The 21,992-nt window shown below is 33.2% G+C and overlaps 1 protein-coding gene across 4 annotated transcripts in view; it reads left to right on the forward strand.

Annotated features, from left to right (window-relative positions):
* Positions 1 to 21,992, forward strand: part of EPHA5 (EPH receptor A5) — a 351,284-nt gene that overhangs the window by 301,202 nt on the left and 28,090 nt on the right. For all 4 annotated transcript variants that reach the window (XM_023232142.1, XM_023232144.1, XM_023232143.1 and 1 more), the window contains 6 exons: positions 2,462 to 2,529; positions 3,842 to 3,967; positions 4,728 to 4,913; positions 16,775 to 16,836; positions 18,264 to 18,473; positions 21,810 to 21,959. In XM_023232142.1, the coding sequence (XP_023087910.1) occupies positions 2,462 to 2,529; positions 3,842 to 3,967; positions 4,728 to 4,913; positions 16,775 to 16,836; positions 18,264 to 18,473; positions 21,810 to 21,959 (802 nt within the window). The remainder of the gene's footprint in view (positions 1 to 2,461; positions 2,530 to 3,841; positions 3,968 to 4,727; positions 4,914 to 16,774; positions 16,837 to 18,263; positions 18,474 to 21,809; positions 21,960 to 21,992) is intronic.

Raw genomic sequence — 21,992 nt, forward strand, 5'->3', positions numbered from 1 at the left:
AGATCTTGGCTCACTGTAACCTCCGGCTTCTGGGTTCAAGCGATTCTTCTGCCTCAGTCTTGCAAGCAACTGGGATTACAGGTGCCTGCCACCATGCCTAGCTAATTTTTGTATTTTTAGTAGATACTGGGTTTCACTGTGTTGGCCAGGCTGGTCTCGAACTCCTGACCTCGTGATCTGCCCACCTCAGCCTCCCAAAGTGCTGGGATTACAAGCATGGGCCACCGCACCCAGCCAGATAACTGTATTTTTTTCCAAAAATGACAAAAGATGGATTGTGTTGGCCATTTTTGTAATATATATGTAGTTACACATTGTAAAATGACAAAATATATTCCCTTAATATCAAAATATACATATATTTTAAATATATCCTAGAATATGTAATCAAAGGACAGTCTCTGTTAGTGCATGTGTAATAGACACTTCATACACATCACATAGTAGTTCTCAACCAATTTTGTAATGAAAATATTTTATCAGTCTGTCATTTGGCTGCCTTTTCTTAATGCATAAATCAATGGCAATTTTGTTTTTAGTAAACTGAATGTTGTGCTGGGAGCTTATGAATAGTAAAATCACTTCTTTAGAGTTTTTCTAAAAATAATTTAAATATTTTCATTTTAGCCAGTTGTTTAATGTTGTACGCTTAATCATCAATTCAGTGTTCATTCAGCACATTCCCTCTCCAAACACCTGTCATTGTGTAGACATAATCCAAATATCATTCTCTCGTTCATTTATTCATTCATCAATGTGACAAATATTTTTAGTGCCAACTCTGAGTCAGACGCCAGGTCACTGCACGAATTTACAGATGAATAAAATTTATTGCCATTCAAGAAGCTAAAAAGTAGTAAGGAAACCAACAAGGATACTCAAATGACTATGCTGCAACATAGGCTGGAAATCACAAGACAGGGTAGGAAAAGCTATTGTGCTCCAAAGGGAAAATACTACATTAGGTTTGAGTATCGAGAAAAATTTGAAGAAGGAGAAAAATGGAACTGAACTTTGACAGCTGGAAATTGTTATGAAGAAAATCCTCAGTGAAGGAACCAATATGTGCAAAAGTATGGAAGCATGGAGAAATATCCTGGAGATTTCAAGAGAAAGTTTAGTACAAGTGAAGATGAAAAGTTGGAGTTGATTCCGGAAGTGTATGTTAGGGCTACATTTAGGAATCTTTATCTTATTATTTCATTAAATATTTTGCAGTAGATAGCTAATGCAATAGAAAAGCATCTTATATACTGTAATTTGGCTATAGCCATGTCTAGTATAGTTTAGGAAAGGAGTTATAGAGTGGAGGAGCATCATTTTGAAGGCACTTATAGTAATGTGGAGGAAAAATATTAGGAACTTAATAGAGGAAATGTTAGAGTTAATGAAAAGAAAGAGATGAGTCGTAGTTCCTGGGATTTGGCACTAATTTGTTGTGAAGGACACAAGAATAAGTCTTTGCTTTTAAGGGACCAAGGCCATACTGTTATTAACAGGAAAAGAAGGCAGACTATAGTTGAAAGAAGTAAAGAAAAATACAGTGATTTCATTTTCAGGTCCATTGAGTTTGAATGTTTGTGGGATACCCCTATAAAATAAATCTACCAGAAATGAAAACATAACTCTCAAAAGAAATTAAACCAGTGAGATAGAAGTATTAATTAAATTGATAGAAATAGATGGATTGAGAGGAGAGAACCAGAGATGTTCACATGGAGGGCCTATGAAAACGTCCATCCATCAATGTAGAGAAGAGCGAAAAGAATCAGAAAAGTAGTTGGGGATTTCAATCCATCAGGAATAATGAAAAACTAAGATTGTATTTAGAAGTTAAGATGTCATTTGTGAATCTTAGGAGGACAGATTTTTTTTTTTTTTTTTCCAGTAGTAAGAGAAATTTGAAAAGACTTGCAAATTTGTGGATAATTGAGAAAACAAAGACAGACAAAGGTTTGAAAAGTGAAGCTGAGAGGCTTTGCAAGTTGTGGTGAGTTTCATAGTTTTCTGGGTGGATATGAGCAGAAAATAGTCAGTGGAGCAACTGAGGATTCCAAAACAGAAAAACAAAAACAAAAACCCTATTGTGTAGGGTGTTGAAGGCAAGAAACTATTATTTTTTGGGCAGTTCATTCAGAAAGAGGCAGTGGCCATTTGAAATGCCAAAAAATAAAAATAAAATAAAGTAAAAGAGGAAAAGAGAACAACAATGTCTGGTATAAAGTATTTGGTGAAGGGAAGTTAAAAACAGGTTTGAATGGCTTCAGACTTCTCAGTGAAATCTATGCAAGATTATTTTCTTAGTGAGGAACACTGGCTAGGGATATAGGTCTCATCCAAACTACTAGTATGAAAATCAGTTTAGGGTTGCAATAATTTCAATTGTGCTTCATGCTTCTGGGCTTGATGTGATTGATTCACCACTGTCAGATGTGGCTAATTCTAGCTTACTTTGTTCCAGGCGGTGTGGCTACAGCAAAGCAAAACAAGATCCAGAAGAGGAAAAGATGCATTTTCATAATGGGCACAGTAAGCAAATTGTAAAAAATAAAAACAGAATAAAATAAGGGACACTTTATTGTTATTTAAGTTTCTTTTCAGGCTAGAAGATTTATAATAACTGACCAAAATAGTGTTTTGTTTTGTTTTTTTAATAAGTGTTCTATTTGTTACATTCCTGTAAAGAATATGGACTTGGGTATTTCTGGCATGCTTTAGGTAATAGCTGAATGCTTTATTCAATTATTTAAAGAATACTTTCATTATAATCAAAATAAAAACTTTTTGCTTAATATAAAGAGCTATTATATTTCAAATAAAATTTTCTGGCCTATTCTAATTCCTAGCAACACAATGAGTAGAAATCTATCATCAAGTAACATCACCAGGTTAAATAAATAAAATTTCTCAGGATTTTTTTTCTTCTTCTTCTAGCATTTTAGTGGGAATTTACCTGAACAGATCCTGTGGCAGTAATCTTGGTTCAAATGACTTAAAAAGACCATGTTTTAAAAAATAATGCAGAAAATCATGTTTTAATAAAGAGTTTTAACAATTAGTCCAAATGAGTTGAATTTTGATGTTTTATTATTTTTCCTTAAGTGATGCAATGTGAGTTGGTTTGCCAAGTGAGTGACAAATATATTTGTTTTTTTTTTCTCTCTGCCATCTTAAATGTCAAAATCGTTAAAGCTATAACTCATGCTGCAAAGCATTGAGTTCATCTCCTAATCCTATCTTATTTAATATTATTTATTTCCAAAAAACTTGATGAGGTGATATTAGCAACCGTTAAAGGTGATAAAACTGAAACTCAGAGAGCATAAGTCTTGTCTAATGTCATGCAGTGACAGAAATACAGTGAGAAGCAGAATACTTTCTTTTGACTTATATGTCAGCCTTTTTACACCATACCACCAGAAAAGTTACTTGAAATCATTTTGTATAACATTAAAATTAATAATAATGTGATTATATTGAATATCGTCCATATGAAATATTGAAAAATAAACCAGCAAATTAAGCACTTGTATTGTATTGTCTAGTTCGGTGAATAACATTGTCTTAATTTGCCTCAGAGACTTTCTAAGTATTATCATTGAGAGGTGTGTTTTCTCAGATATGTCATTACTTATGCATTTCTTGTGCCTGTAAACAGATTTCTAAAATTAGAAAACTGATATAGTTGTACAAATAACTGTAACTCAGGAGAGGGCTGGTCCTTGCAGTTTGGCTACTTCTAGGAATTAGGGATTTAAGCCATACTTGCATGTTAATAAAGTTCGTAATTTTGCTCATCCATCACAATTACTTCTATTTTAATGCCGATTTACTTTTACAGTTAAACTGCCAGGAGTAAGAACTTATATTGATCCACATACCTATGAGGATCCCAATCAAGCTGTCCATGAATTTGCCAAGGAGATAGAAGCATCATGTATCACCATTGAGAGAGTTATTGGAGCAGGTACAACAATGTGTTTGACTTTGACTTTTAACTTTTGTTTGTATTCTAGAATGTAATATATCAGTGTCCTGATCTAACAGAGAATGTTTTTAATCTTTTGTAATTGGCTTACATTCAAAGTGATATGTAATTGATCACATTTTAATACAACCTTCTGTGTAACTCATGCTTAAACCAGCAAATATCTGGTTTATAAAATTTAAAAACAGCAAAAAAAATTTAAATAGATGTTTCACTATTTTATATATATATTATACGTACGTATATTATATATATAATATATATATTATATATATATATATAGAGAGAGAATTTGTAATACCCAAAAGTATGAATGTAATTCAGTTTATATCTGTCTTAAAATTGTTTCCTTTTTTTCTAGCTATAACCTGGTTGACTTTTCTCTTCTTATTACTACTACAGTAGACAGAAAAAGAAGAAAAAGTGATTTTTAGTTAGTTGCTTTTAATTTCATTGTAGCCTTTTTTTTTTTTTTAAGGTTTTTGTAGGTGAGATGGAGGAAGCTAATAGTCCCTAAAGTGTTTTAAGATCATCTGTTATGGTTTGCTCTAATGTACTATTTATTTTCATTACTATCAATAACTTAGTGTAGACTACCTTTTTCTGACTGTTTTTTGTTTGTTTGTTTGTTTGATTTTTGTTTTTTCGCCTAAGCCTTAGGAGTCTAGGAGGACATTCAAGTATTAATAGACTAAGAATTTCAAATGCGTTTTTGCATTTTTTTCATCTTTATCACAAGGTGAATTTGGTGAAGTTTGTAGTGGACGTTTGAAACTACCAGGAAAAAGAGAATTACCTGTGGCTATCAAAACTCTTAAAGTAGGTTACACTGAAAAGCAACGCAGAGATTTCCTAGGTGAAGCAAGTATCATGGGACAGTTTGATCATCCTAACATCATCCATTTAGAAGGTGTGGTGACCAAAAGTAAGTATGATGGCAAATTATACATGTGTGTGCATATCATCAATATCTCTTTAGATCATTATTAATTTTAGGGTAAAGAGAAACCAAGATTGTAATATATTAATTTCTCTAATATTAATGTTCATCGTGTATTTTAGATTTTTGTTAAAGCTTATCTTCAATGAACTTGAATTTTTATCTATCTTTTAAAATGTATATTTTAACTCATTTGCTATGAATTCAATGCCAGACAAAAATGTATCCAGATAAAAGAAGCAGTAAATATATCAACTTTTTTTTTTTTTTTAACTGTTGGCTCTTTTACTTTTTATCCTAATGAAATATTAACTTCAAAGTTTTGATTAAGGCATTGAAGTTTAACATTCAGAAGGATTGCTATAACCATAGCAATGCCACCTTTTAATCAATTCTTTATAGTCAGGTTCATTTTGTTTATTCATTTTTTTAAAGATATGTTAATAGTTCTAGCGAAAGTAACAACCACAGAAGACAGGGAAGCTCCTTTTAACAAATTTTTTCTTTTGTTGTGAAAGCAAATCTAGTTTTTTTTTTCCTCAAAAATATCGAGAATTTTACATCTTTTTTAATTTGTGTTAATGTTTTGTAAACATGTTTGTGTGGTGAGCCTTGCAATACAAGGATTTTAAATCATTTTCAGTCAACAAATAATGTATTTTTGTGGCACATACATTGGCCTTCATTTTCTTTGTATTCATTATTTCTTTATCATTCCTATGTGTTCTGATTCCTTCCTTTATTTCTGACTCCCTACACATCACTTACCAAAATCCATATCTTAAAGAGGTACACATCTCCAGGAAGCATGCTCAGAGAGGAATGCAGGAAAAGAATGAAATAACCTACAGATGTGGGTTTCTTCAAATCTTGGATTTTCTTCCTCCAGTTGAGTATATACCCACACATTATTCTTTACTTGATGGAAACCCAGACAGGGCATTTCTGGAGCAAGAAGGCAATCCTGAGGTCTTATCAGAAAAGTGTAAAATTGCTAAAGAAAGGCAGGAGGCAGGATCAAGAGAGAGACAGTCAGAGGAAACAGCACATTTTTTTAAATGGAATAAAACAAAAATATTTTATAACGAGGATATTCTTTAATGGATGTGTGGAAATATGTGAAATAAGAATATAATATAAAAATATGGTCACAGATGCAATAAAATTAAATTAGAATTTGAATGTGGCTATATTCTATCTGAGGGGAAGGACTTTGAAAGAACATCTGTGATAGCAAGTGGCGATACTGTAGAAGCAAGAATCATAACAACAGAGATTAAGTAAAATTATTTGCTATGCAGAAATGGTATTATCTAATATAAAACATAGTTCTTAATGACGGTACCAGTAATAATAGTAAGCAATATTTGATAATTTCCATCTTCGTTGCCTCATTCACATGGCTGACAAATTTAACTTTCTGAAAATAAACTCTCATTATCATGTCCCGTTACCCCAGGGTGAATGCAAACTCTGTAGGCAGCCAATCTACCCTTCATAATGAGTTAAGATGTAATATTTAGAACAATGCCAGATTACTGTTATTATCATGGAAGACAACGTTGCATAATAGTCAAGAACATGGACTATGCATCTAGTGACGCGATTTGAATTTTAATTCTATTATAAACGTGGTTTTGCACATCATAAACATTTGGAACCTTAGTTTCCACATTAATGCTATGGGGTGAGAATACTTTGTAGCATTATTGTGAAGATGACACGAATTAATATAGATGAAGTTTAGAATGGGCAAGGCACAAAGTAAGTATGTATTTAGTACATAGTTACTACTTCTCCACTTATCTCTCTTCCTATGCTCTGAACTTCTCCATATCCATTTTATGCTTAGTCCATTTTAAACTACCTCATATTTTGCCCTGCCTTCATTGCCTCTTTCTCTGAAATTTACACCTTCATGTTCACTACTTTCTCAAGTTCATTGAAAACTTACTCAAAGTCTACCAAATCTGTGAAATAATCCCTTCCACTTTGCCCTGAAGTAATTTCTTCTTTTGAACACTCTGCCTACAAGATAATTTTTGCAAGTCTATAATGTTTCTTCATTTGGTTCAAAAGTCTTATTTAAATCTTACTTTTTTTTTGTCTCTGTTGCTTATATGTTTCAGCTCTCTAGCTAAAAAATGTATGTTCCTTGAAGACAAAGATCGTATCCTAAATATTTACGTAAACATACTGTATTTTACAGATCTTTATTACAAAACTTGTTTATTTGTCTGGGTCCTGACTGAGATAAATTAAGACAACTTCTTGTAATAATATGAACAAGTTTCTCATATATTGCATATGCATTTTTAGGAGCTAGTTTCAATATCAACAAATGATCATATCTAGATTTTATGAATTCTATTCTAAAAAAATGTTACTTTAGTTAGAAAGGCATTTTAAATTTCTATCTCTTAATCAAATATTCTGCTGGATGTTGCTGCTCACCATGAGGCTACACATATATGTAAAGAAAAATGTAAATACTTACAATATTTATTTGCTTTTACTTCTTATTCTGTATGTTTAATTTATTCTATACGTTTATTCTATACATTTATTGAAACAATATTTCTCCTTTATAAATTTAGCTCTTGATGTTCAACTTAGGATGTCTTCAACTTGTTTTGAATTTACCATGTTGCAACTCGCTTTATTTGTGTCCTTAATTTCATGCTCTCTGATCTGATGCTAATTTATTCAGCAATTATTCTCAACCTGCAGCACACAGATAATGAGACATAAGTGCAACTAAATCTTGTGATTTTTCTTATTGAAGCTGAGGTAGGGAGTCTGAAGTAGCCCTTCTATGGGTGGTGTCATCATGAGCCTTCATCTTTCCAGTATCACGTGCCAGAAGCTTGAGCCCCCATTCAAATTCCTTCTGTGATTTATTGCGAAACAGGAACCATCACAAATAGATACATATATTCTAAAGCTCTTTCATGACAAATGACATTAAAAAAAACCCCACAGGTCCTGGCTTAATTGACTCATTTGAAATGCAAGGCACTTTAGTGTAATAGACACAGTGCCAGCTTTTGCTATTTAATGAGATTCAGGAAAAAGATAAAAAGGAGAAAAAAGTTATAACTTTTTCACTGCAGCATCCTTCAGTTCCTGAAGATTTCGTCTACCATCAGTGGAAAATTATTATCTGAACTGACTAAAGGAATATCTATTCAGTCTTAGGATTAGTTATAATTTTATTTCTTAATTTAGAATCATGTATGAATAAGCTTAGTTCTGTAAAATTAATAAATTTAAACAAAACATTACAGAAAAATTAGAGGAATTTATCTTTCTCTTTATTTCTATATTTGCAGAGATAGAAACTCCAATTACATTGATTGCCTAAACTGCTAGACAGTTTTGACTTATTGTGTAAATTTGTAATTATATTTCAAATATATTACTTCAGTCTGTCTAGTAAGATCATTTTCTTTATACAGGCTCTTATTATATATTAACTAACATTATTCCAACAGTCTTCCACTACTCTTCCCATTTTGTCACTTTCCACTTTAGTCCACTCCATACACATTGCCCTCAAATCACTGCTTTCCTGTCATGCTTCATCCGCAGTCATGCAAACAAATCAACCAAACTGCATAGACTTTCGTACTTAATCTGATACATATTTCCATAGTTCACTATTTTCTTTCTGGAAAACTCTACCTTATTCTTGCTCTGCCCCCTTGAGATACTTCAGTAAGGCCTAAAATGTCCTCTCTTCTCTCTTCTTGACCTTCAGGTTTAATTCAAATGTGACCTCTATGAGATCAGTGTCATTTATCTTCATTTTTCCTTCAATCTTGAGTGCCTGCCTGGCATAAAGTAGGCCTTCAATTATGTTGAATAGCTGAGTAAAGAAAAGCTTCCCACTTCTATATTAGAGTAAAAGTTTCAAAATATGAACTTTGAAGGGCAAAGGTTTGTGTTTTGCTCACTTGTGTGTTCCTAGATCCAAGCCCAACATGTGTAGCAGTTTATATATGTGTTGAATGAATGAATTCTCAGTCAGAAGTAATTGTCTAAATATCAGTGGCATTTCTGTATACTCTGTCATGCTATATGCTTTTTCATAATTAAATCTGCAAATATTTTATCACCCTTCTTATGCAATGAGCTCATTGAAACCAGCATAGGTTTATCACCCCCTTTGTGTCTAGCCAAAGGCCAGACACATTAGATAATAAAAAAAAAAAAAGGAGGAAATTAAAATAGTGAATGAATAAATTGTGGCTATGTAGAGATTGTAGGCTAGTTAGAATGATATAGTTTATGTTTTAAATTTAAATTTAAAAACCGTGGGCTTTTACAAAAAATAATAATAAAATTAATGGGAAGAAAATTGTCTGAAAATCAAATCTTGCATATACCACTATTAATTATTATTGACATTGCATTAAGAATTTACTAAGCTTAGTTTTCTTTATATGTTATCTCTTTTAATCTGCGCAATATGCTATGCTGTAAACATTAGCATTTGTTTTCATTTTACAGAGGGGAAGAATTAGCATTAAAAAAGTTAAATACCTTATCCAATATCATACAACTAGCATGGGAATAATGGCAGATTTTAAAACAGCTCTCTCTGATTCCAAAATCCAACTCTTAAACAGTGGATATAACCAACCTCATATTTCATCATTCTGTACATGCTTGACAAGAAACATTTATTTATTCCAAAAAACTAGTTGATCACCTAATATAGGTCTATTCTTACTAATCAGTGGGGCTATAGCAGAGATTAAACCGACTGAATTTCTGCCTTTATAGGGTTTACCTTTGGGCGATGGAGACAGAAATTAAATGACCAAATAACTTAAGATAATAATGTTAAATGGAGAAAATCAAGCTGGGAAAGGAGATTGGGGGTTGCTTCTGTTTAGAGTGGATGCTTTCTATTTTACTTAGATAAGGCTCGAACAAATTAAAATTTGGGGCCTTACAGACATTTGGAGGTAGACTGTTACAGGAAGAGGGACCAGCAATGCTGTAAGGGAACTTGCCTGGAAGGTTCAAGAAACAGCAAGAAGGCCATTGTTGCTGCAGTGGAATGATTGAGAGGAGTCTTTGGTAAGAATTTAGATTAACGATGTAGTAGGAAAATAAACTATAAAAACTCTTTGGTGCCTGCAAAGACCATCTCTTAATCTGAACTTTGAAGCTGTAGAGTTAACTTGGGATAGAATTTGATTTACACATTAACAGGACCCTGCTGGGTTAAGAAGAGGTGGTAGGACCCAGTGTTGAAGCAGGGAGGCACTGGAAGCTAATTTATATTGTTCACTGATCATTATGGATTAGGTCAGTGTAATGACCTAACATGGTGGAGGGTAGTGGTTGGATTTTGTAGATATTTTGAAGGCAATCACAGTAAACCTTCTTGTGAATTTGATGTGAAGTGTGAGAAAAAGAGAGGAGTCAATGATAACTATAAATTATTTGTCCTGAGTGTCTCAAAAAAAGGAGTTGCAATTTATGGGGACGAGTTTGGGAGGAACAAGATTATGCTTGGTAATCAGTAGTTCAGTTGTGGACATGTTAAATTTGAGATACCTATTAGCATACAATTACAGATGTTGTGCATAAAGTTGGATTTAACTTTAGTCCCAATAAGTAAAAAGAAAAATGTTTGAAGTATGAGTAAACTTTAATTTTCTGTCTTCCACTTCACAAGAAGAAATAAAATTACATGAACCAGTTATAAACAATGATATAAATAAACAACTTTAAAACTGAAGTAGAAACAGAACCAAGCTCATTAATTTGGTACTTGCTTTTCTTTGTCAAGGCAGATACAGGTGTTTAGTAAATACACATATACTAAAAATGAGATATTTGCAAGTACTGTCTCTTAAAGAATCTAAATTTTAATCATCTGAAAAACATATAGGTTTATAGAAAGAAATTTACTGACTTGCAGATTGACTGTTAATAAATGAAACTGTGTTTTAAAGTTATTTTCATTATTAATACAACCAAGTTGTCAGATTTGATCATTTTTAGATTCTCCATCTCTTCTGAAAAGCCTATAATTTCTGATTCCATAATTAATTACTGTATTAACCACTTTCACTAATGTAAGAACAATGCTAGTTTGTTTTCAATTTGAGAAATGAACATCTATTGAGAAAGTTTACATTAATGTAAACAATCTGAAATAAAGAGGATATTTAGGAAAGCTTGGAATTTCTACCCATAGAGACATTTTGCATTCCCATGCCCCTGTCTCAGGTGAGGTATGCAAACTTTTGATTTTGTCTTATTTTTCCAATCTGAAATTATATAATTTTACGAAGGACTTGTCCCAACACGTTAGCCAACAAATAAGAACCATAATAAAATTAAAATATCTGAGTCCGTTTCTAAGTTCTGCTCATAGTTTGTTTTTATTTTTGTTGTTTTGTTTTTTCCACTTTTAATAAGCATTACGTATTCCTACCCCAAGTACAAGATCTTATTTTCTGGTTGACCATTATCAATTAATAATTGATTCACCATATTTGTGTTATCCCAAGTTTCCTTTGGGGTCAGAATAAAATAAATTTGAAACAGCTGCAAGCATAAGTATACTAAATAGAAAACAATGCAAATAAGATGGCATAATGAAATCATACTATAGGTATATAAGTATAAGCAGAGGCTTACTTTCAGTCATTTACAAATCTTAAAATATATTTCTAAGAGAAATGTAGTGACAATAATTTTCCAGTGAATTATGAGGCTTCTAAATGAAATGCTCACTGATAGCCCTAAGTGGTATCATGTGTTTATTGATGAGCTAATGGTTTTGGAAAGGAAGATGGTATTAATGCAAATAAAATAATAAGCCTATATTTAGCATCAACTCTTGTGATGTGGCCTAGTTTAGTGTTTCAAAAAACGTAATGTGCCTCTGGGGATATTGCTAAATTGCAGAATCTGTTTCAATAGATCTGATTGGGGAATGGTATTTTACATTTCTAATAAGTTCCCAGGCCATGTCTATGATGCTTGTCAGATGCCATACTCTGAGAAACAAGGACTAGATCAACATTCCCCAAATTTTTTTCACCTAACTTTGAGATATCTTATGGCAAAGGATTGTATTATCAGGAAGGGTATATTCTCTTCTCTTTTGGAGATTTGTAATGGACGTTAGCACCAAAAAGTTACATAATAAGTAAAAAAAAAAAAAAACCTATTTTTTTTGTAATTGTAGAAAAAAGCATACACACACATCTTGAGCTATACACCCTTAAATTTTTTCAAGTGTACAATACAGTATTATTACCCTTACACACACTGTTGTACAGCAGATCTTTAGTACTTTTTCATCTTGCATACTGTAATTTTGTACATATTGAACAGCAACCCTCCACTTCCCTGTCCCCACAGCTCCTGGAAACTACCTTTCTACTTTCTGCTTCTGTGGGTTTAACTACTTTAAGTATCTCTTGTGAATGTAATCCAAGATTGTTCACAATACACTGCTTGGATCATATGTGGATAATGAGCATATATAAAAATAGAAAATCTATTGAAGGTGAATTCCTGAATTACATCTGCCATCAATGGTTGAATAATTAGTTATGCCGTATTGGTGATTCCCAAGTTTGTATTAACACACAAAAAATGAATATTTGTGAGTTTTTAAAATGAAATCAAAGTAAATATTTTGAATTGGCAGGCATCACAGTATGGGAGAAAGGAAAACAACCTTAATATTCAGATAGATATAAATTTGATTCTCAACTTTACTTCTTATATAACTTGCTCTAGGCAACCCAAGTAATATATTGAACCCTTCTGAGCCTTACTTGCCTTCACTGAAAAAGTCTATTATAATATCACAGTTATAGAATTTTAATATCAATAACATTGCCTTATAAAGAGTAGATGCTCAATAAATTTGAGCTCTTTTATAGTTATCAATAATAAAGATAAATTTCTCAAATAATGTATTTCTGTTACTTCATGTACTCTCCCTAGGCTGGGCCTTCAGTAAATAATAGAAAGTAATATAAAAACTCTCCTCTGTGATTAAAATCATGTTTTGACATGCTTTATGAGCTCTTTTTATATGGATTTTTGATAATATGCTTTCAAAATTATTGGCAGATCTACTCTTTGTCTGTACTTCAAGCTGGATAATGGAAAATGATTTATACACTTTTATTGAATTTACAAGGGTTAGAGTAAGCCATGTTAATTATTGCTATGTCATTTTTGCAGGCTAGCAGGAACTGAGACAAAACATAAGCCAAATTAAATATAATTAGCATTAAAATGACTCAAGCATGAAAAATAATCGAATGGGTCCTGAAGTGTCTTATTCCTGTCAACAAAAGATCATACTTGTTTGCAAACATTCATTTTAATTGCTTTCCCCCCATCATGTGAAATATGAGAGGTGTTTTAGGTCCTTATCATCTTTCTCAAATAATGTTTTTGTTTTTCACATCACAACCTACACTGTCATAAATAATTAATCTGCCTTTTAAAATTAGGTGACACTAGCTGAAAAATCTTACAGGATGAATACCAGGTGCCTATCTCTTTTTCTTCCCCCAAATGTATATTATACAGTGCGAACACGTTGTCTGATCAGTGCATTCTCTTTAGAGTATAAATTCTGTCTTCTAAATTCAGTGAATTTGGTTTGAATTTAAGATGCAGATTTTCCCTAGAAAGAGAGAATTTTTTATGAAAATTCCATCCAAATCCTACTCTCTAGATCTTGGGTGAGCAGTGGCTGTATTTACCACTGACCCACAACTCTAAAAAGAGAGCCTAAAATATAAAAAGATAGGCAGAAAGAAGAAATTCTAGAAAGGAAAGAAGAAAGAAACTGAAAGTGCTGTTAAGTAGAAATACAGGAAAAGCCCTGCAAACATAAAGGACATGGGGTAAAGTAGATAATGATAACATAGATTAGTGGAACACAGCGTCTGTTCATGTGATATGAGCTGAGAGGTGCCATGCAGGAAAAGCTGAGACTACATTCTCTAGATGTCTGCTGGAATTCAGGTCTTTCCATTCATTATAATGTGACAACCCTCTCAATAGATTTCTGTAAATGAGGGGCGAGATCAGGCAGAATCCAAGTAAAAGAGGCACACAGGGAGGATTTCTGGAATTACAGGCTGATTCCAGAAAATCTAGGCCTCCTTTTAGTTAGATTAGGGCTGATCTTCGTCAGGTACATACTGTTTTGGCTCTATTCATTGTAAATTGATTGAAATCTTTCTATACTGTGGGTAATAACTGATGCCGGAGTCTCCCATGTGTCCCCTTTATACGAGTAACAGTTTCTTCGCTGAGTACTTTCAAATTCCTGAAACTGGGCAAATGATGGGATAATGCCTAATATCACAGGGTGATCCAGGATATTTCAGCATTATCGCTGGTACAAATTCTGACATATAGGTAGCCGTGCTCAAACAATGGGGCTATCACTCCTGGGAGAGGTATATTACTTTTGTTTCCTTGAAAGAAAAGGACTTCAGATGAATATAAAAGGTTGAAATGGGCTCTGAGATGTGAGAATGGGATAAAAAGAGCCCAAAGCAGAATTGTGTCTATTTTAGAGTTTGCCTGAGGTCCTTCAGAAAGAGTCTGACAATATAATTAAAATAAAGTTTAAGTTGCAAGCATTTTCTATTCATGAATGTAGATTAAAATTATACTAATGATAAAAATCTCATTATCATTTTTTTTCCTGTTGTGTTCTCAAGCCATTTACAAATACAATCTAAAGAATTATGTTTCTACTAAGAAATTTCATTTCTATCTAGTTTTAAGGTCGGTATTTGACACCTCATCTCCTGTGACTTTATGATTTAAGAAAAGAAAAAATTCCAAGATCTGACCATATTTGAACTTGATGGGATCTTTCTTGGCAATATGCATAGACATGTGCCACCTCTCTTCCTGGAACTCTGGTCACCTTTTATTACACCAGTGAGTCCTTCACTCTTCAAGGTGCAGATTAAATTACATCCAAAATGCACACTCTCTGCATATGTGATCTCTCACCTAACATAGGCATCTCCAAACCTGTGTCAAATAAAATATTGTAGACAAATATTTTTCACAACTTTTATAAACTTTAGAGGACGAGGAAATGTGGTTGCGTTTGCAATACACTTACCACATTCCATTTAAAGAAATACTGTCTCTAGAGTATTTTATGAGAAGATAATTAAGTGAGAATTAGACTCACGTGTCCAACATTATTATTATACACAGTGAGTTTTAAGTGATCTGGGAATAAAAAATTCTTTTTTCTTTCCACTTATTTCCTTTTCATATGTAATAGTCATATATTCTACATCTGTCTTTATACTTCTGGATAATATGATATGTGTAAACATGCAAGTTGTCATTCTATGACCTGAGTCAATCAACTATCCAGTAAAATATGGACGCTCCTCTGAAGAATGTCATTAAATTAATTATAATGCATTTCACAATTGTATAGTATTTGTTCCTCTTCATAAATTAAAAAGTTAATTAATGGACATTATGGTAATTTTATTGTCATAGGTCTCCTTTTTCTTAACTCAAAATATTTTAAATTAAAACAAGTTTTATGTCATGTGTTTCTATTAAAGAGTGAAGGGGCATGTCTTAAAATATAGTGAAAATGTGGAATGATAAAACTAGCAACTGTTTTCTAGATATTTTCTTGTATAGCGAGAATTTTTTATCTTGCAATTTTCATCTTGTATTACAGATGTACTATGTATGAAATGTCACAATTTTATATGGAATAAGGTGATCTATTCTCTTGGTCAACTTACATCTAGCAAGGAAGCTAACACACAGATACGAAGTTGATAAAATTTATTTTTAAAATGTTAAATCCTTGCATAGCAAATTCTGAGTAATAGGAACTATTTTAAGTGCCTTGGATAACCATGTGACTTAGTGGATACTCACAACAACCCTATGAGGTAGGCGCCATTGCTATCCTCATTTTATAGATGAGAAAACTGAGGCACTGAGATAAGAATTGACTTGCCTGGGAGCACATAATAGTGAGTGATTGCTCTGTGATGAAAATTCTAGAAGTATGGCTCTAGAGTCTGTCCAACTAACCTCTAGGCTACATGCCAATGCCAGATACGAAAGGAGAAGAACACTTTTCATCATAATTAATGACTGCTAAGGAAATCTTTCACATAACAATTAGAACGGGGCTTTAAAAAATGAAAAGTGGGGTTAATCAAGATTTTAAGTGTGTGGCAGAGAGAGGAAGGGCAGGTAGCCCTAAGGAAAGGAGTTACAGAAACATAGGGGTAAAGGAAGGAAAATACAATATACATTAAAGGGATCATAAACAGGGCAGTTAGATAGGATGGAGTTTTTATTTAGAATTGTGAGAGTTAGAAAGATGAATATGTTCCAAGTGTTTCACTGAATATTATTGGATGCATTATGTCATTACTTCTATTAAAATAAAATTTATCCTAAAACTCATAGAATTATTCTTAAACACATTTCCTACATAAATTAGTGATGATATTGGCAAGGGTGTGTGTGTGTGTGTGTGTGTGTGTGAATCTTAAATGTCAATCTGTTATTAACCTCATGATACATTTTTCTCACTGGCTCACCCATAGCACTTAGATATCATCATATCAGGAATTAGCTTATTTCTTAAAGAAGACATTTTAAATAAATATATATATATATACACACACACACACACACATTATATATATACATTATATATTTGTATATATATACAAAATTTGGACACTCATAAAAACTTCTGGGTAAGCTTTTGCCAGATAAGAATGCAAAATCGAAGAGCAGCAGGTTATATCACTCTGTTTTCTTTTCAGGTAAACCAGTGATGATAGTGACAGAGTATATGGAGAATGGCTCTTTAGATACATTTTTAAAGGTAGGATTTGGAATAATTTAGTTATTCAAGGTGTTATTTATATATTGGCTGTGATGTTCAAGTTGAAATTGGGCCACTTTAAAGCTTGAGTTTTTAATAGAATAGAGATGTATGGAGCCACAATAATTATACTCCAAAATGAACATTGATTTGTTTCAGAAAACTCACACAAATCCAAATTATATGCTCCTAAAGTGTTATTTAAGTATGTTTTAATTTGTGAAAAAAAAAAAATGCAGTGAAGTGAAATACAATAAGGGAGGAAAAGAAAAATTTTAAAAAAGAAATGTAAAAAGGGAAAAAAGCAAAAAATAAGGTCTTACAAGTGTTCAATTTTCTCATAGTTTATCAGGTAGAGTGAGAAACCGTGTAAATAGCCCAAGCAAGTCATTAATAGAGGGGTCAAGTTGGAGCCTATAAGTGCTCCTAATCCACCTGAAGACCAGTCACTACTTGCACCAGCAGAGGTCATGTGGTAATTGACAATAGCTAATATAATCAGATCAGCAGCGTTTCAGGGGAGGGTTTTTTTCTTTTGTGTGCAAATCTCTACATTTTAAATATTGGCAACCCACTTTATTAGTAAATAGCTTGTGTTAGAAAATGTAACATATTTGCAGGCCTGATTAAACATATAGGTTGGCAGTTTGTAATATTAATATAGTGCTCATTACCATTGGTAGGAAAAAGTGATAGCACAATGGCATTGATAACAATTGTAAGAGGAACCTATGCCATGAATTTGATAATGATCCACTAAAAAGCCAAATTTTTCTTCCTATTGGCAGACCCTGCCAAATTATTTTATCAAATTTTCTAACCATACCGTTAAGTACTCCGGTCTCTTAGAGTCACATCATTCCTTTATTTTAAAATAGCCATCCGTTGAGTCTTCTGAGTTTATGTAACTGAAATAATTTCAGTGCCCTTGACAAAGATGACAAACTTCCAAAAATTGCTAATATTATCTTGATCACTGCTCAGTCACTTGTCTCCCATCTGCTGTTGCAGAAACTCCCTTATCTCCTCTGTCCGTTTATTCTTTACCTTAATATATCTATCCAGCTAGCTTCTTTTAAATCACCTCAAAATAGTACAGTGTTGACCCAAGGTAGATACTAGGTTGGAGTGTGAACAAACCCTTCAGATGACTGAGAATAAAGGAGTTATGATGCAGAAAAAGGCAACTACATAAGATTTTTGGCCAGGGTTTTCAAAACCTTTATCTGCTTTATCCAAGCAGAGGAAAAATAAACATTACCAAGTTAACCATATACTTCCTACCATTTTCCACTCTCCTTCAGATAGAAATTGCATATGAATTTTAGTGATTGATAGTATCAGTTTGGGGGATTGAATACAGACCTCTCATATTTTCCCCAAGTGATTGGTGTTGTTAGACTAATATTTCTACATTGTCTTTACAGAAAAACGATGGGCAGTTCACTGTGATTCAGCTTGTTGGCATGCTGAGAGGTATTGCTGCAGGAATGAAGTACCTTTCTGACATGGGTTATGTGCATAGAGACCTTGCTGCTAGAAACATCTTAATCAACAGTAACCTTGTGTGCAAAGTGTCTGACTTTGGACTTTCTCGGGTACTGGAAGATGATCCCGAGGCAGCCTACACGACGAGGGTAAGATCTAATAGAGTGCATTTCTGAAACAGTAGACCAGAGCCACTTAATTTTTAAACATTCTAAAAGAAATATCTAAAAGGACATTCCTGCAACAGAGAGAGAGAGGGAGAGGGAGAGAGAAAATCAAAAGTCAAAAGATTCTTCCTTTTATATATCAGCCAATTTAAATATTAACTTTAGAATATCTGAGTCTCAATAATTCATTTTTTCTGAAGATACTAAAAATAAGAAATCTTACTTCAAAATGGATACAGTATGTAAGAATAATCATCTTAAATTTAAAAGTAAAGAGTTAAATACAGAATCTCCTACATTAAAGGTTTTACATATATAGTGTGTGTATGTCTGTGTATACATACATATATATGAATATGTAAACATGTATAGTATTATTGGGTATTTTAAGGTCTCTGCATTATACTGTCCTTACTTATAAAATAAATATCTAGTTCCCACCTTTTAAGGATCTACATTGTGGGGAAAAAAGAGCTATTCCTTCAAAAAGTTTTGATTTCCTGGAGGTATTGTAATATCTAGTTAAAAACTGTTAAGTCTACACTATGGAAAATTGATCACTAACTCATATTGTCATATTTCATATAAGTCAACCCTCTTTTCTATCAAAGTAATTGCTTGCTGTATTGATATGGTATATAATTTACATTTTTTTTTTCTGTGAAAAACTGTAGATATTGCTACAACAGAATCTTATGGGTGATCTATAATGTCATACTTCTTGATTTTGAATTCCTTATGATAAACAGTATTTGCTTAATTATAAATATGTTCAGTGTCATCAAGTTGGTTATCCTCAATGTCTAAGACCCTTGTGAAGATAGAGATTTGTCATTGTTTCCTTTGCTCTATACAACTTGATATCTCTCATTCTCAAAGTAATATACATGTTTTCTTATTTAATTCAACTTTTAAAAAATTACATCCACTGACAGTCTAACGGTAAGTTCTTTTCAGATTATAAGGGTTTTATAAAAACCTTTTTGCTTTGTGATTCATGGGGATTTGTACTTTGCTGAAGGGCAAAAATAACTTGTCAAAGCAAACAAAGACTTCCAGTGGTCAGCTTAATCAATAAAGTGTTTGGGGGGATATCTTTCCTCTTCCAGACCTATCATTGTCATTATTTGTATTATATGAAAGCTTGATTAAGAATTCTCTTGGGAACAGAGTTACCTTTAATAAATTTGGCCTGAGCAAGATTGAGGTTATACAAATATCCATTGCCAGTGGGATTGGTTGTTGTCTTAGTTAAGTGCAAAAAGTAGATTTTTCAAGATTTGTGTTAGTGTGTTATGCTACAGAGTACAGTGAGAGACAGAGAACCTGAAACCTTCAAGGCTTATTCCTCTGAAATGGGGTATAGTGGCAACCTGTGGAAAATCTATATACCGAGACATGAGAAGATAAGGAACTTCAGATTTATTGATGACACCAAGGATGATCAGAGTACCAGGAGAAAAAGTATGGGCTAAGGTTTAATATAATCAACAAATGACAATTATGAAAGAATATTAATAAGACATTATAGAATATCTATGCATAGCTAGGACTCATAATGCTATCTTGCCTATGAATATTTAATGAATGAGAATAAGTTTCAGGTAAGTCTTCTTCAAATGATGTTACCATGTATCTAAAGAGCAAATAATTCAAACCTAACTTCAATTCCCAAAATAATTTTTAGTATGATCCCAAACTGTTATTTCCTTATATATATATATTGAAACTTTGGTTCATAAACATCAATTTAAGCCCTATTTTTTTCCTTTGCAGTGTAAATTAAATCTTTCCCTTCCTGCAAAATGGGAAGGCATATCTTAGTCTTTTTACAATAAAATATTTAAAATTTTCACCTATTTCTCTTTCAATACATATTTGATGGTAGATGAAATGTATGGGGCCAGGCACAGTGACTCACGCCTGTAATTCCAGCACTTTCGGAGGCTGAGGTGGGCGGATCACGAGGTCAGGAGATCGAGACCATCCTGGCTAACATGGTGAAACCCCCATCTCTACTAAAAATACCAAAAAAAAAAAAAAAAAAAATTAGCCGGTCGTGATGGCGGGCACCTGTAGTCTCAGCTACTTGGGAGGCTGAGGCAGGAGAATGGCATGAACCCGGGAGGCAGAGCTTGCAGTGAGCTGAGATCATGTCACAGCACTCCAGCCTGGGCGACAGAATGAGACTCCGTTTCAAAAAAAAAAAAAAGTTAAGAGAATAATAATTTCACCCTGAAAGAGGCATGATGTAAAAGTGCTTATTGTATGAACTAAGGGAAAGTCTACCAAACCAACTTTTATGCAAAAAAAAGAAAAAAAATTGATAATGTGGTAAGATTTTCCCCCAATCCAATTTCAATAATTTTTAATTTGGTTGAGTCAAACAAGGCACCCTCCTCTTAATAGTTGAACCAAAGAAAAACAAAAATAAGACAAGGGAGAAAAAGAGAAAAGCAAGTCTGAAAGAAATAACACAACATCAAGGGAAAGTGTAACTTTGTTTCAATATATCCAATGTTAGGCTGGGCCAACTAGCTCACGCCTGTAATCCCAGCACTTTGGGAGGCTGAGGTGGGTGAATCGCTTGAGGTCAGGAGTTCGAGAGTAGCCTAGCCAACGTGGCGAAACCCTGTCTCTATTAAAAATACAAAAATTAGCCAGGCATGATAGTGGACGCCTGTAGTCCCAGCTACTCGGGAGGCTGAGGTATGAGAATCACTTGAATCTGGGAGGTGGGGCTTGCGGTGAGTGGAGATCTCACCACTGCACTCCAGCCTAGGAGACAGAGCGAGACCCTATCTGAAAAACAAAACAAACAAATAATATATATATATATATAAACTATATATATATCTCCAGTGTTCATGCTTGTCTTATTAACTGCTAAACAGCTCAAGGTCACATTAATGAGCCTGTAATTTCCACTTACAATTTCTGTATTAAAGAAACAAAGCACTCAGGGAATTTGAGTCCTTTACTCTCTGTTAGGAAGTCATGAGAGTATACCTTATTGGTTTGTTTGACTGCCTGCTTTCCCTTACTTAGAGCTGCCATACTGAGGACTGTAATTGAGATGTGGTTTCTGTATGTAATTCAGTAGTCACACAGAATTTAAACTAGAAACCTTCCAGACAGCCAATTAGTAGTTAGTCTACAACTGCTTATGGGCTGAGAGATGTGAAAAGAGACTGTGTGCTGTCAAACAGATTCACTTAAAAATGCTACATCTCTGTCTAGATCTTTTCAGTGAGGCAACACTGTCCCTAGATACATTTGAAGTATGTAGGAAGTTTTTAAAATCGTTTTCAATTTTAGGGAGGAAAAATTCCAATCAGATGGACTGCCCCAGAAGCAATAGCTTTCCGAAAGTTTACTTCTGCCAGTGATGTCTGGAGTTATGGAATAGTAATGTGGGAAGTTGTGTCTTATGGAGAGAGACCCTACTGGGAGATGACCAATCAAGATGTGAGTATGGAACTACTCTTTCTCGACTTGACA

The sequence above is a fragment of the Piliocolobus tephrosceles genome, chromosome 3 (genome assembly GCF_002776525.5).
Source record: "Piliocolobus tephrosceles isolate RC106 chromosome 3, ASM277652v3, whole genome shotgun sequence".
NCBI classification, from domain to species: domain Eukaryota; kingdom Metazoa; phylum Chordata; class Mammalia; order Primates; family Cercopithecidae; genus Piliocolobus; species Piliocolobus tephrosceles.